The 16098-nt window shown below is 41.3% G+C and overlaps 1 protein-coding gene across 1 annotated transcript in view; it reads left to right on the forward strand.

Moving 5' to 3' along the window:
• Nucleotides 1-3232, forward strand: part of LOC132820017 (sodium- and chloride-dependent neutral and basic amino acid transporter B(0+)-like) — a 51171-nt gene extending 47939 nt beyond the window's left edge. Inside the window, exon 13 of the mRNA XM_060831943.1 lies at nt 3095-3232. Within this exon, the coding sequence (XP_060687926.1) occupies nt 3095-3232 (138 nt within the window). The remainder of the gene's footprint in view (nt 1-3094) is intronic.
• The last annotated feature ends 12866 nt before the right edge of the window (nt 3233-16098 follow it).

Genomic DNA, 16098 nt, shown 5'->3' on the forward strand with positions numbered 1-16098 from the left:
GAATCCTGAGGGACAGGATTTATATGTATTTGGAAAGGCAAGTACTGATTAGGGATAATTATAATGGCTTTGTGTGTGGGAAATCATGTCTCACAAACTTGATTGAGTTTTTTTGAAGAAGTAACAAAGCAGATTGATGAGGGCAGAGCGGTGGACGTGATCTATATGGACTTCAATAATGTGTTCAACAAGGTTCCTCATGGAATACTGATTAGCAAGGTTAGATCTCGTGGAATACAGGGAGAACTAGCTATTTGGATACGGAACTGGCTCAAAGGTAGAAGACAGAGGGTGGTGATGGAGAGTTGCTTTTCAGACTGGAGGCCTGTGACCAATGGTGTGCCACAAGGATCGGTGCATTTTGTCATTTATGTTTTGGTAAGGCAAATCAGAGCAGGACTTGTACACTTGTTGGGAAGGTCGTGGGGGAGTGGGGGTGGGGGGGGGGGTGTGTTTGCTGAACAAAGAGACCTTGAGGTACAGGTTCATAGTTCCTTGGACGTGGAGTCACAATTAGATAGGATAGTGAAGAAGGTGTCTTGAATGCTTTCCTTTATTGGTCACAGCATTGAAATAGGAGTTGGGAGGCCATGTTGTGGCTGCCCAGGACATTAGTTAGGCCACTTTTGGAATATCATATGCAATTCTGGTTTCCCTCCTATTGGAAGGATGTTGTGAAACTTGAAAGGGTTCAGAAAAAAATTACTATGATGTTGCCAGGGTTGGAGGATTGAGTTTCAGGGAGAGGCTGAATAGGCTGGGGCTGTTTTCCCTGGAGCGTTGGAGGCTGAAGGGTGACCTTCTCGAGATTTATAAAATCATGAGGGGCTTGGATAGGGTAAATAGACAAGGTCTTTTCCCTGGAGTGGGAGAGTCCAGAACTAGACAGCACAGGTTTAGGGTGAGAGGGGAAAAATTTAAAAGGGATGTAAGGGGTAACTTTTTCATGCGGAGGGTAATCCGTATTTTGAATGAGCTGCCAGAGGAAGTGGCAGAGGCTGGTACAATTGCAACATTTAAAAGGCATCTGGATGTGTCTATGATTAGGAAGGGTTTTGAGGGAAATGGGCCAAATGCCGGCAAATGGGACTAGATTAGGTTGGGATATCTGACCAGCATGGACGATTGGACTGAAGGGTCTGTTTCTGTGCTGTACATCTCTATGACTCTATTTGCTACTTTTGCAAATCAATCAAAACATCAAGGTCTAAACAGCACAGATTTAATGAGATTGAGCTAATTGTTCCTGTTTGCTCTGCCCAGACCTCTCATTATTTTGTGAACTTTAGTGAAATCCCCCTCAGCCTCTTCCTCTCCATGGCGTGAAATTCCACATTCTCTAATCAAAACCTGGCAGTTAATTGTCAATCAGCATTAGTGGGTGCATTCTCCACGGCAACATCTCTGCCAATCAGAATTCATTTAGCAACCAATCAATAGTCTCCTTTCAGATGACAGAATTTACTTTTCACCTTGAATTGGTTGGGATTCTTGCAAAATGTCCCAATAAATGCAGGACAAAAGGATTTGACAAAATGTGTCTTTTCTCAACAATACATCTAAAGGATTATTTGATAAACTATTCTGTAATCCTTATCATTAATGCTAGTCAGTCTACATCATTTGCTTCTCTGCAAGTATTTCTAATGTAAACAGTGTTCGGTTTTCGGGTTTTGCCCAATTCACCAAGAATTTCTGTTTTTCGTTTCTTAATTCAGCTTACACTGTGGTATCTCTTCCCAATGAAAAGCTGCTCTGTGACATCATTACAGGATACTAAACCCCTAATGCAATGGTTAGGAGGTTGGTCTTTGAGGTTGTTGTAAACAGCAAGTTCTTACAGTCCTGCACTAGTAGGCAGGAGGGCCCATACAGTCTCCTCGTTTGCCATCCCATGCTTGTGTCCGGCCTACAACATTATAAGGTGTACGCAAAGCCTAGAGCATCAGTTAATATTCCCCTGCAATTGTGGGTTTGCGTGGTAAGGGGAGAACAGGAAGGCTCAGAAAAGGAGATGGCTGACTCTATCAATGAGACCAGCTCAAAGTCCCAGCCTATCCAGATATTCATTGCATTCCTGACCTTGCTGTTGAGTCTCCCTACTCTCCCTGGACCTTCGCTCCCATTTCCTGTCATGTGACCTCACTACTGGCTCCCCCTGTGGAACTCCAGCACTTTGATTCTGGAGGTTGCTTCTGGTGCCAGCAGTGACCATTACTCCCTGTGGCACTGCTGGTCAGTCAGATTGGCAGGCAGTTTTGTTCAAGGAAAATGCACAAAATGGAGGATAAAAATCCCATATCCAACCATTTGATGCTCTGAGCAGCTTGAAGTGACTCTGGCACAGCCATAACCTGTACGGATATATTCCCCACCAAGTCTTCGGGTTGTCGGACAGGAAACCTTGCTATCCGAAAAATCCTGGTCATTGTCTTTATAATTTGTAGGTTAATTGACTGGCTACTGGTGCTCATGTTTCCCGTCTTCCACCTTAAGTGAATCCATGCTTCTCCATAGCACTGTGGCTTAAACCACACCAGGCCTTGTTCATCTGCCAGCCCTGTCCTTGTTGATCACTATGAGACGCTAATCCAACATCACACTTTTAAAATTTTCACCCCTGTATCATTGAGCAAATCCTCTCTCTCGTACCCTCCTCCAACTGTGTGAACCATCAAAATACCTGCACTCCTACAATTCTGACATTTGTTGCAACACTCACCATTTCACTCACTCTCCCATTGGTAACTGTGCATTCAGCAGGGTTAACCTTAAACATTGGAATTGCCTCCCTAAACCTCTTCATCTCACCATGTCTCTGACCTTTAACATTTAATGAATTGCACTAAGGTCATTGCATCAAACTGATTGTCTGTGAAAAGTCCATTTCTTTCAGTGTGTCTCACTGCCAGTGCACAACAGGATCAATTGAAGTGTCTGGATGAAAGTATAATCTTTGTCATGAAATATTGTTTGCTATAGTGTGAATTATCAGGTGTCGGAATAATCTGATTGGGAACCAGATTTCTTTTCCACTTAACAGTGGGTGAAAATCCAACAGAAATGATCAAACATTTTACATTTCCATTCACAGAAAATATCTGCTGCTTGCACATCAGCTCCTGATTGGGGTCCCTACTTGGAACAACACAGAGGGGAAAGATACAGGAAGAAGCCTGACTCTACAGAAGACCCAAACTGTGTGCACCTTCTGGTCATTCCTGAGAAGTAACAACGCAAAGGAAAATTCCTGTTCAATTGGTAAACATTGGTCCTGAAATTCCACAGCCATTCTGGAGTACAATCAGTGTCACTTCATTGAGTGCTCCCTTGATCAGTCAGCACCTCAGCCAAGACCCAGGGATAAGATTTGCTGAAGTTTCCTGTGCCCACTGTAAACATGGGCATCAATTTGGGGCAGGATGGGGCTGCTGAGAATTACTGAGCATTCAAGTTCCTGCATCATGAGTGTTCAGTCATGTTCCTCCCTGCGTCCTGGTGATAATACACAGGATTCCAGTCTCTGTACATTGTGGACATTAGCTCCTGCTCTCACAGCCCCCACTTACAGTCTGCACTGCCTGGGTTCAAAATGATATTAGTCATAGAAGGTGCAGAAAGGGTTAATGCTGAGGATTGCATTAAGAATGGCCATATCAATATCATCATTCTGATTTGGGTGGAAGAATAGTAGCTTGATTAATAAAACCTACCACTGAAATACTCTTTACAGTCTCTGTCACAATGTCTACCATATCAGTGGAATATGTACCTATTGCTAACATGTAATAAATGACACATTGGTTAAGACAAAGGCCTGTGCTTATTGGAGGACCAAGTGTTTTTCCTCGACCACACTTGATAAAATGAGCCCTGCAAATCCCTGCCAGGAAGGATATGTTGGCAGTGAACCTGCCTTGATGGTTTGATAGTATGAGCAATCTCTAACATGATGAGCAGTGGTGCAGGTTCCAGTGAGGTTTGAAGGTATCTTCAGGTATAACTTTAAGATGATAAACGCATCGCAATTTTTGACAAGACAAAATCAATAGAGTGAGATTCATCTGGTAGAACACATTAAAGTGATTGGGATTGTCTTTAACCCCACATGCAGCTCTGAAGAGAATGGGAAATATCTACTGGGCAGCACGGTGGTTCAGTGGCTAGCATTGCTGCCTCACGGCGCCAGGGACCCGGGTTCAATTCCTGCCTTGGGCAACTGTCTGTGTGGAGTTTGCACATTTTCCCTGTGTCTGCATGGGTTTCCTCCGGGTGCTCCGGTTTCCTCTCACAGTCCAAAGATGTGCAGGTTAAGAGAATTGGCCTTGCTAAATTGCCAGTCGTGTGAGGTGCATTAGTCAGGGGTGAATGTAGGGGAATGGGTCTGGGTGGGTTTCTCTTTGGAGGGTCAGTGTGGACTTGTTGGGCCGAAGGGCCTGTTTCCACACCGTAGTGAACTTAATCCAATCTAAAAGAAGGGGGACCCATTCATTACACTTGCAAACAAGGTGTGAATCATCTCTTTTGACAACATAAGCATGAGAAAATCCTCCTGCACAGCTATACACAGTAGCAGCTTTGTTATACAGCAACATACAAGGCGGCACGGTGGCACAGTGGTTAGCACTGCTGCCTCACAGCGCCAGAAACCCGGGTTCAATTCCCACCTCAGGTGACCTCCTGTGAGGAGTTTGCACATTCTCCCGTGTCTGCGTGGGTTTCCTCCGGGTGCTCCGGTTTCCTCCACAATCCAAAGATGTGCAGGTTAGGTGAATTGGCCATGCTAAATTGCCCATAGTGTTAGGTAAGGGCCAAATGTAGGGGTATGGGTGGGTTTCGCTTCGGCGGGTCGGTGTGGACTTGTTGGGCCGAAGGGCCTGTTTCCACACTGTAAGTAATCTAATCTAAAAAAAAATACAAATCCTTTGAGACATTGAGATTTTGTATCATTAAATGAAAAGGAAGCTAAATAATCATATGAGGAAGACAAGGCAGCAGTAATAGTACTGTCAGCAAGATGTCATTTCAGAAATGGGCCAAATAGTACATAAAATTGGCACCTTGCCAATAACTGTTCTTAAGATATTGATTTTGCCTCCAAACTAGATACTTAATCAGAAACCGAACAAATACACTTTTATATTCAATGATCTAATGTACCAAGTTGCTCATAAAAGTTGCATCAGATACACTTGATGAAATTCTGCAAGGTTTTAAAAATCACTGTCCAACAAATTAAATTCTTGAAAACACAATATTTATCAGGTGTTCAGCTTCCAGAGAAATCTATGAGTAATTTATTTAGTGATCTCTACATAGTAGTGGAAAAATATGACTATGAAGCCTTGAAATCACCCTTCATTGGAGATAGAATTATTGATGGATTACTGGTAAGTCTTTTTCAGTTTTGTTGTGGTCCAAAGAAAATTTTCAAGAAAGCCATTTAGATGGTGAGAGAAGCAAAAATCTGGAAGCAAAACAGATCAACATAAGACAGGAGGATCAACCTTACCACAAGATGTCAGCAGATTCTCTTCAGCTCCTGTGGTTCAAAAATCCTAAAGACAGTAGAATAACCAGTAGAGATTTGGCCAGACAGCAGATACTAGGAGTGAATGTCAATGCATTGGAGAAAGCAAACTTCACAGGCACAGACAGTATCCTCTTCCTACTTTTCCCTTTGAGCATTTTAGTCCTAAGAACTATATCTGACTTCTTCTTGAATACACTGAATGGTTTGATTTCAATCACTGTCAGTGGCAAAGAATTCCACAGGCTCACCACTCTCTGAGTGAAGAAGTTTCTCTTCATCTAATTCCTAAATGACCTCGTCTGTATTCTCAGATTGTGAGCCCTGGTTCTGGATTTCTTGGTCATTGGGAACATCCTTCCTGAATTTACCCTGTCTAATCCTGTTAGCATTTTATAGGTTTCTATCAGATATCCACTCAGCCTTCTCAACGATGGTGAATATAGTCCTAATCAATCCACTTTCTCTTCATATATCAGTCCTGTCATCCCAGGAATAGTCTAGTTGCAGTCTTTGTTGCAGTCCCTCCATAATTATTCCAGCAATCCATGAATCAGTCTATGAACCCATCCGTCTATGAATACATCTATGAATTCACCTGTCATTGAATCTGACCATCCAATCATGAATCCAACCAACTGTCTACCAAGTCCATCTGCCTGGAAATTTGGCCCACTTTCTGAGAATCAATCAGTACATTATTTCATGCACCTATCTGCGAATCCATCCTTAAATCTGTGTTTCCCTCCATGAATCTAGCTGGCGATCCATCCACACCTTTGTGAATCTTTCCATCTGTATATCTGCCCATAAATCCATCACATCATTGTTCTGTCTGTATGTGAATTCATCCATCGATCTGTTCATCTGTGACACTATCCATCCATGAATCTACCCATGAATCCATCCCTCATCCCATACAGTTTTGATGTGGATGGTCAAACTACCAGTTTATCTGACTGGCTTAGCAGAAACCACCCTATCACACAACTGAAACCGGGCTGTTTGAGCCCTTTTTACATATGCAGTTTTGACTTCTGATATCAATTGCTGTTTTACAAGAACTGTAATTCCAAACTTTAGCAGTGAAAAAGCCTTCTCTCCATCTCTATCTCTCCCAAAAGTCTCTTATTCAGAAAAACAAATTGCAGACTTAGTCAGCCATGGTGGACTAATTCTCTGAGCATGCCAAATACCACTGCACTCTTAATTGCCATCCACCTGTATCCCAACTCAGAAAAAGAATTGCAGTAAGATTAACCAAATGAAGATTCCCAATTTGGTTCTTGACCAATTGGACTCTAAGTCATGTGAACTAATACCAATGTAATAACTTTTCATGAAATTCAATTTGCAACTATTTTTCTTTCTCTATCCTTCTTCACTGTATTTGTGCGTGTGAATGAAGTAGCAGAGTTTGTTCCTCCATGTTTTGCATGTTTATTAATAAACCCCATCTTAAAGATTTTGCTTTGGGTTTATTTCCAAGATTGAAACTCAAAAAATAAAGGTACAGTTTGGGCAGCGTGTTGTGGCTTACTTCAAAACTGGACAAAAAGGGAAATCATTACCTCAAACGATACCTGTCTCCAAATCAAGAGGGGAAAAGCAACCATAATTTTAATTCACCCCCATTCCTCCATAACCTTTTGATCTTCAAGTTTTCCATTTATTTTGTGTACACTCACATGCACACAGCATACTTCTCCCGACTGCCTCTTCTGACAGCTCACTCACCCCATTCTCACAAGCTTGGATCCTGCTCTCCTTGGATCATTGGATTGGATCATACCCTCTGACCATCTCCCCATTCAGGGTCCTCCTTGCCAATTTATTCCCAAAGAGTTAATCACTCTGGCAAATCCCTGCTGGGTCACTTAGCACAAAACTGGCCATTCACAAGCAGCCGTGTTGCTTCTTCTGTTCTATATCAGTACCCCTTACATTACTGCCCATTTACTCTATGACCTCCTCAAAACTTTCTACAAGTTTGGTCAAACAAACTTTTCCCTTTGACATTCAAGCCAACTATTCATAGCTACTCTATATGTCCTGCTCTTCTTTCTCTACTGAGGATTCCATTATTTATTCTTGCACTGATGCAAATGGATTGATTTATCATTGCTTGAAAGGGGTCAGGAAAGATTTACAAGAATGTTGCCAGGGTTGGAGGGTTTGAGCTATAGGGAAAGGCTGAATAGGCTGGGGCTGCTTTTCCTGGAGTGTCAAAGGCGGAGGGGTGACCTTCTAGAGATTTATAAAATTACGAGGGGCATGGATAGGATAAATAGGCAAAGTCTTTTCTCTGGGTTGAGGGAGTTCACGACTAGAGGGCATAGGTTTAGGGTGTGAGGGAAAAGATATAAAAGGGACCTAAGGACAACTTTTCACACGGAGGATGGTGTGGGTATGGAATGAGCTGCCAGAGGTAGTGGTGGAGGTGGATACAGTTATAGCATTTAAAAGGCATCTGGATGGGTATCTGAATAGGAAGGGTTTAGAGGGATACAGGCCAAGTGATGGTAAATGGGATAGATGAGGTTAGGATATCTGGGCATGGACGAGTTGGACTGAAGGGTCTGTTTCCTTGCTGTATATCTCTATGATTCTATGACATGCTATGTTTTAAATATAGGCATTATTTTAGCTTTCTAAAACTGGATCTCTGCCACAACTCCATTTCTGAATGAATTAATAAAAATGAGTAATTCCTTATCCGAGATTATTTCAAAATATATGGATGCAATTGATCTAGACTGGAATTGGAAGGGGACCTATATCCTGATGGGGACATTTGCTAGTGCTACTCAGGAGGTGTAAGACCCATAAAGGATTTGTTTGGGTGGATAGATGGGTTGGGGGTAGTGGGAGGTTTTGAGCATGCAAAGAGGCACTGAGAAAAGAGATAAGGTGAAGGCTGGTACAGTTGAGAGGAGGAGCAACTCAAATAGTCAAGGCAGGCATGAGCAAGGCAGAGAACAAGGTTAGTCTGATGAATGAGACTACATTTATTTCAAAGCAAGAGGCCTGACAGGTAAAGCTGATGACCTTGGGCATGGTTGGGAACATGGGAATAGGATATCATAGCTATTACAGAGACACAGCTCCGTGAAGGGCAGGACTGGCAGCTTATGTTCCAGGGTATAGATGCTGTAGGAAGGATAGAAAGGAGGACAAGAAAGGAAGGGAAGTGGTGTTGTAGTTCAGGCTAAAATTACAGGTGTACCTAGGGAGAGTATTCCTGGGAGTAATGAGGTCAAAGCCAAGTGGTCCTGATGGAACTCAAACTTTCAGTGACTAGATTATTGCTAAGCAAGAGAACTGCTTGATAGCATTGTTGATGATACCTTCCGGCACTTTATTGATAATTGAGAAAAGACTGATAAGGTTTTAATTGGCCATTTTCAATTTGTTCTGCTATTTGTGTGGGACATATCTGGGCACTTTTCCATGTTGGCAGACACATGCTAGTGTTGCATTTGTACTGGAACAGCATGGCCGGGCTATTGCAAATTCTTGACTATGTCTTCAGTAATATTACTAAATTCTTTTCAAAACCCATAGCCTTTGCCCTATCCAATGCCTTAATGCATTTCTTGATATATCATGTGGAGTGAACTGAATTGGCTGAAGTACAGCATCTGTGAGATCTGCGGAGGAGGCCAAGATAGATCATCCACTCGATATATCAGGCTGATGGTTTGGCAAATGCCTCAATCTTGTCTTCTGCATTGATGTGTTGGGCTCCACCCATCATTAAGGATGGGGCTATTTATGAAATCTCTTCCTCCAGTGAATTGTTTATTTGGCCATCACCATTCAGGATTGTTTTGGTAGGCTGGCAGCGCTTAGATCTGAGCCTTTTTATCACATAGTCTGTTATTATACATAACGTGTTGTTAGCCACTAACAGTCTCCATTACCAGCTATTCATCCTCCTAGCCTGACTGTTATACACTCCCTCACTGTCCAACTATCCTTTTCTGTCTTTGGCCTCTATGCGCACCTATTGTTTACTCCTTACTGCCTCGTCCAACATTTTCCTAGTTGTCATCAGTTCTGAGGAAGAGTCACTGGACCCAAAACATTAACTCTGATTTCTCTCAATAGGTGCTGCAAGATCTGCTGAGCTTTTGCAGCAATTTATGTTTTTGTATCGATCTGATTCATTGGTTATGGAATTCCTTAACTCTGTCTATCAATTGCTGCTGATGCTGTTTAGCAAACAAGTAGTCTTCTTTTGTAGCTTCACCAGGTTGATGACTTGGTTTTGGCTCCTGTCATGTCCAACTGCACTCTTCATTGAACTAGGATTAATTGATGGAATTGGCTGAGGCAGGGTAATGTTGGACCATGAGTTTGCAGGTTGTGTTGAAATACAACTCTGCAAATATAGCTCACAACACCTCATAGATGGCCAGTCTTGTGTTGCTAGATCCATTCAAAGTATATCCAATTAACATGATTGTAATGGCACACAACATGATGGAACGTATCCTCAATGTGAAGATGGGACTTTGTCTCCTCATGGACTGTGGGATGGTCACTCTTAATGATACTGTCGTGGTCAAGGATACCTGTAGCAGGCAGTTTGGTGTGGATGGATTGAGTATGTTTTTCACTCTTATTGACTTCATTGGAACATTTGCAGACCCTATCTAGCAGCTATATATTTTAGCCCTTGGCCACCCTTAGTGCTTACTCAAGGTAATGTTCAATGTGTATAAGTATTGATTCATCAGCTGGGGGGCAGTGAGTCAAGGGAGGGTGTGGTATGTGATAATCAGCTGGAGTTGTCCATGCCCATGTCTAAAGTGATTTTGTTTTACTTCATTGCATTCGGCATCAATGTTGATATCTCCCAAGGCAACTGCCTTCTAACTGTATGTCCCTGCTTTCATGACAGTTGGTTGGTCCAGCTGCTGGAACAGGTCATACCAGAGATGGTGATGACATTGTTTGGGATATTTTGTGCAATGCATGATGCCATGAGTATGACTATCAGTTTGACCAGTCTCTGAGACAGCTCTCCCAATTTTAACACTAGCCTCAGAAGTAAATAAGGAAGACTTCATAGAATTGACAAGGCTGAGACTGCCATTGTCATTTCTGGTGCCTTAGCCCATCTAGCTTCACTTCTTATTTGAGACTTTCTACCAATTGATACGAGTGAGTGATTTGCTAAACTATTTTGAGGGCAGTTACGAGTCAAGTACATTGTTGCATTTACACATTGGCCAGACAGATAAGGGTGATATTTTTCTATCCTTAAAGGGCATTAGTAGTGGTTTCATGTCATCATTAGTGACTTTCAATTTTATATTTAAATGAAAACTCAGATTTCAGCATCTGTCAAGAAGGAATTTGAACCCAAGCCCCCAGAATATTACCTGGCCCCTGGTTCCACGACCTCAGTAACAATGTCACAAGTCCATTTCTTCCCCAAGTTGTTGTTGCAATCTTGGGACAGTAGGAAGATGATCTATCTAAGGGCAATTGTATCTGCAAAAGCAAATTACAAGAGTCCATGAGGAAAATTAATGAATAAACATCTACCTGGATGCTTAAAGGAATGAACAAGAATACAAATCAGATCAGATTTGGTCCAAGGTGTTACTTGCATTGATCTACTTCTGCTATTAGATAGATCCCAGGACTTCAATGCATGTTCACAATGGAATAGTAGCAACCAGTCTCTGATAGTGGCAATAGACATAAGAGATACTAAAGGTAAGGACAGAGGGTGAGAACAGGAACTGGATTTTCAGGTTGAGCAGATAGGGACTGAGATTGAAAGCATGAGTAAGGTTAGGAGTAAAGGTGGGAGACAAGCCTGGCAGCCAGCAGAAGCCAGGCTGGGAGCAAGACTGAGGCAAGACAGGAGGCAGATCGAGTGTGAGAAGAAGCTAAAGTCCCCACTATTGGCAATAGACATGAGGGATTTTAACAATAAGTACAGAGACTGGGAATAGAGTTGGGACTGAAGAGGATCTTGATGGATAAGTCAGGAGCTGGAGTGTTGGCAGAAAGGTTGTGGGAAGAGGGAAGCCACCAAATGGGAATGAAGTTAGAGTAAAATGTGCAATGTTGAAGGGAAATATTGGCATAATTTTATTAACACAACATGAGAAATATGTAAAGGAGTAGACCTTATAGGCCATTGAGCCTATTTTGTTATTTAATACAACCATCACTGATCTTGGAGTGTGACTTCACTTCTCTGCCTGCTTCCCATATCTCCATATTCTCAAGAGACTAAATATGTCTATGCCTGTCTTAAATTTATTCAACAATGGAGATAACTTAATGCCCTGCAGCAGAGAATTACTAAGATTCACAACCCTTGGATTGAAGAACAACCATTTGATGAAGATGTTAAAGCAAAAACAATGTTAACAACATCCATAGGAGCTTACTATATTTCATGAGTGCAAGAACGGATACACTTCCGAAACTGGATCAGGGTTACACTGCTTAAAAAACTCAACAAGAATTCAGACTGCTGCTAGTCACAATGAGTCACTTTCCCTTCATGGCTGAGTAGAGAATTATCTGCAAGGATTTATTAAACCAAATTCCAGCAAAACATCTTCAGTACAAAGTATGCATGGAGGAGCAAAGTGAAGAATGATAAAATACTAATTAACCAAGTATTTCTGAAAATCTAGAGCACAGACCAACATGACTTTATGGAAGACTATGGGTTTAAATTTGATATGTTTTCAAGTAAAGCCTCAGATTTTAAATGGAGGTACTGTATTTATTGTACCTCCAATAATAAATAGTTCATTTAGATAGCATCAATAAAATCTTCAGTAGAGAATTGGCTGGTTGGTTAAAAAGAGAAGACATTCAAAACTGCATCATTTTACTGCCAAGAGCAATTAGGGAGCATGGTATATAACAGAATTTTAAGAGCACTTGTGATAGCTGAATCACTCTTGCCTAAAAACATAATTGTGACTCTTTGATGATTTTTGACAGATAATATATTAGCAATGTGACAGAAAATATTAAGGAAAACAATTGGCTCTCCCATCATTTCAATTAATTCAGTAAAAATGTAATTGCTGCATCATTGCTTCAATCCAAAGCAATGGATATCACACTAAATTAAAAAAAATAGTTAACTGATTAACACAATCTATCATCTGAATCTGAGAACACTATTAAAGATCCATATTATTTGTTGTTGGTGTTTCAGTCAATTTATGACAATGGCTGAAATTGTAGTTGGCTTGCTGCTGTAGTCTCTTCCTCTACCACCATGAGACCATCGCTCCTTCCCCATTAGCTGCATGTAATACAGCAAGGCATGATCCCTGGAAGATAGTTCCTCATGTATTGCTTTGAAACTGCTCCTTGGGGCTGTTTAAATAAAAAACAAATCTTTTATGGCATGTGAGTGTCACTGGCAAGACCAATATTTATTGTTCATTTCCAATTGTCCTTGAGAAAGTAGTGGTGATCTGACTTCTTGAACTGCTGCAATCCCTGTAATGTAAATATAGCCACAGGGTGATAAGAAATGATTTGTGATTTTAACCTGGCCGTGGTGAAGAAATGGTGATATAGGTTAAAGTCAGAAGTGGTATGGATTTGGAGGGAACTTGCTGGTGAGGGTGTTCAAATGGGATTGTCCTTGTTCATCTAGGTGATGGAAGTTGCTGGTAGACATGTGTGTTTGGAAGATGTCATTGCAGGATCAGTTTTGAGTTGCTGCAATGCAAGTTGTAGTTGATACACTTCTCACTCTACTCCTGTGCATTGATGGTGGAAGGAGTTAATATTTAAGCTGGGAGATGGTGCACCAATCAAGTGACTTGCTTTGACCTGGATAGTATTGAGTTGCTTGAATGATATCAAAGTTCATCCAGACAAGTAGGGAGTATTTCATTACAGCCCTGACTTGTGCCTTGTAGATAGTGGACAGGATATGTGGAATTATTTACCACAGAATTCTCAACCCCTGCCCTGCTCTTGTAGCAATGGTATTTTAATTGCTGGTCCACTTAAATTTCTAGGTGTTGAAGGCTGGGTTTCAGTGATGATGATGCCATTGGATACTACGGGAGTAGGTTAAACTTTCTCTTGCTGGAGACTTCCATTGCATGGTACTGGAGTGTCAATAATGTTACCTAGCCACATACTAGCCTAGTTTAAATATGTTCGAGGAGAAAGTGAGGTCTGCAGATGCTGGAGATCAGAGCTGAAAATGTGTTGCTGGAAAAGTGCAGCAGGTCAGGCAGCATCCAAGGAACAGGAAATTCGAAGTTTCCTGATGAAGGGCTTATGCCCGAAACGTCGAAATTCCTGTTCTTGGATGCTGCCTGACCTGCTGCGCTTTTCCAGCAACACATTTTCAGCTAGTTTAAATATGTTCAGATCTTGCATATGGACATGATCTGCTTCAATACCTGAAGAGTCATGAATGGTATTGATATTACACAATTATCAACAAACATCCCATTTAAGATTTTGTGATGAAGACAAACTGATTGATGAAGTAATTGAAGGTGGTTGGACATGCTGATCTCATAGAGTGATAGCTTGGTGTTAAGATACTTAGACTCCAACAACCATCCTTCTTTGTGTTATGTTTAACTCCAACCAATGGATAGCTCCCCTAATTACAGTTTCTTTCAATTTTGCTAGGGTTTCTTGATTCAGTCAATTTTCTTTGATGTCAAGAACATGTACCCTTTCTTCACCTTTGAAATACAGTCCTTTTGTACCTAGTTGGGCCAAGTCTGTAATGAGGTCTGGAGTTGAGTGGTCCCGGTGAACCCAAACTATGTATCAGTGAGCAGCTACAGGCTGAGTAAATAACACTTCTTTCACTTTACTGATGATTAAGATGAAACTAATAGGAAGGTAATTGAAGTGAAATTTTCCTGATTTTTCACATTTGGTCAATTTTCCACATTGATGGATAGTTGGCAGTTTTCCAACTGCACTGGAACTACTTATCTCAGGCTAGTTCAGGAACAAGTCTTCTGGACTACAGTGGGGTGTTGCCAGGGCTTATTGTCTTTGTTGCATTCATTGCCTTCAGTCATTTCTTGATTGCTAAGGATCTTGATGGCTAAGGATTGCCATTACTATGCTAGAACCTTCTGCAGGCCAAGCTGAGATGACTCATCCACACAGTACTTCTGACTAAAGTTGGTTACAAATTGTTTTGCCTTGTCTTTTTCACTAACGTTCTGGCCTCCTCCATCATTGTGGGTGTGAATGCTAGTGAACCATCGTACTTTGGTTGCGTACATAATTGCCCACCAATGTTCACCGCCAGCTGTAGCAGGACACAAGAACTTTGGTCTGAGCTGGGAAGTAGTAGAAATGCTCCTGAGTGTCTTCCAGAAGGAAACCTTGTAGAAATCTCCTCTTTTCTGACATCAGAACAGGGTTTTTAGTACATGATCTTTCATTAAAATTTTCATATTTCAATTTATAAGCTGTGAGCATTCTGATTATGTGTTATGAGAACACACAGCATAAAGTGTGTGATATTTGGAGTGTGATTCTCATGTGTTATGTCTGGGATATTGACATACAGTAATACATCACAGATGAATCTCCAATGATGGTGCACATGCTAAGTCAAACTTGTACTCTTTTTGCCAGCAAATTATATCACGAGGAAATATCCAGTTATGCATTCATTGTAGCAAAAAAAATGCATTCACTTTGAGATTCTTGAAATTAATGTTGGTTCCAAGTAAAGTCAGTCGGTAAATCAAACAATTAGCTTTGTTTCCTGAATAGGTCAATTATGAAATTGCTTTTATCAGGCTTGATATTTTTTACCCAAGATCTGTGATAGAGTGGCCAAAAAATTGATGGAGACTTTCCATCACAATCTCGCTCCAGCCCACACTGCTTTAAATTTTCGAAGGCTCTGCTCCAACATGTCAACAGCATTTGACCATCCCACCATGCCAATGAGCTTGTGGAGTAGGGACATTAGATTTCCTGCCTTCTGGTTCCATTTCTGTTAAGGAACCACACAATGAATGGGGGTTCAGAAGGCCTGCTAGTTCACTGCTTGAAGAGAGGCAACCCAACTGGTATTCTGTCTGCCACCACAAATATTCATAACCTCAAAGCTTATGTCCTACCTAAAATGTTATCTTAGGGGTACGTTGGGGGTTGTCTTAAATGAACTTCCTACTTTAGTAGTATTGCAGTGGATATACCATTGGCAATATCATCCCATTTCATGGGAACAACCGGAATTTTCACCTAGAATCTTACCACCACAAGTTGCAATCTAATGTGCTGTACTCACAGCAGGGTTGGTAGCAAGTTAGAAATCCTACAGGAATCCTATTACTGTTGTAATCTTATCTCAAAAGGAAAATCACTTGATTGTGTCTGCTGTATTTTTGTCTTGGATATAAGAAGAGTAGACAGACATTTTATTATTGAATTAAGAAGAGAACAGGGAGGACAAAGTCATAGATCTTGCATGCACCAGCTCTTTAACAAGTATCATTACCTAGTGCCAATCTGCTGCTGTACACCCATACCCTTATACATTGTTTTATTCCAAATAATCATCTAAT

Source organism: Hemiscyllium ocellatum, chromosome 11 (genome assembly GCF_020745735.1).
Source record: "Hemiscyllium ocellatum isolate sHemOce1 chromosome 11, sHemOce1.pat.X.cur, whole genome shotgun sequence".
Lineage (NCBI taxonomy): Eukaryota > Metazoa > Chordata > Chondrichthyes > Orectolobiformes > Hemiscylliidae > Hemiscyllium > Hemiscyllium ocellatum.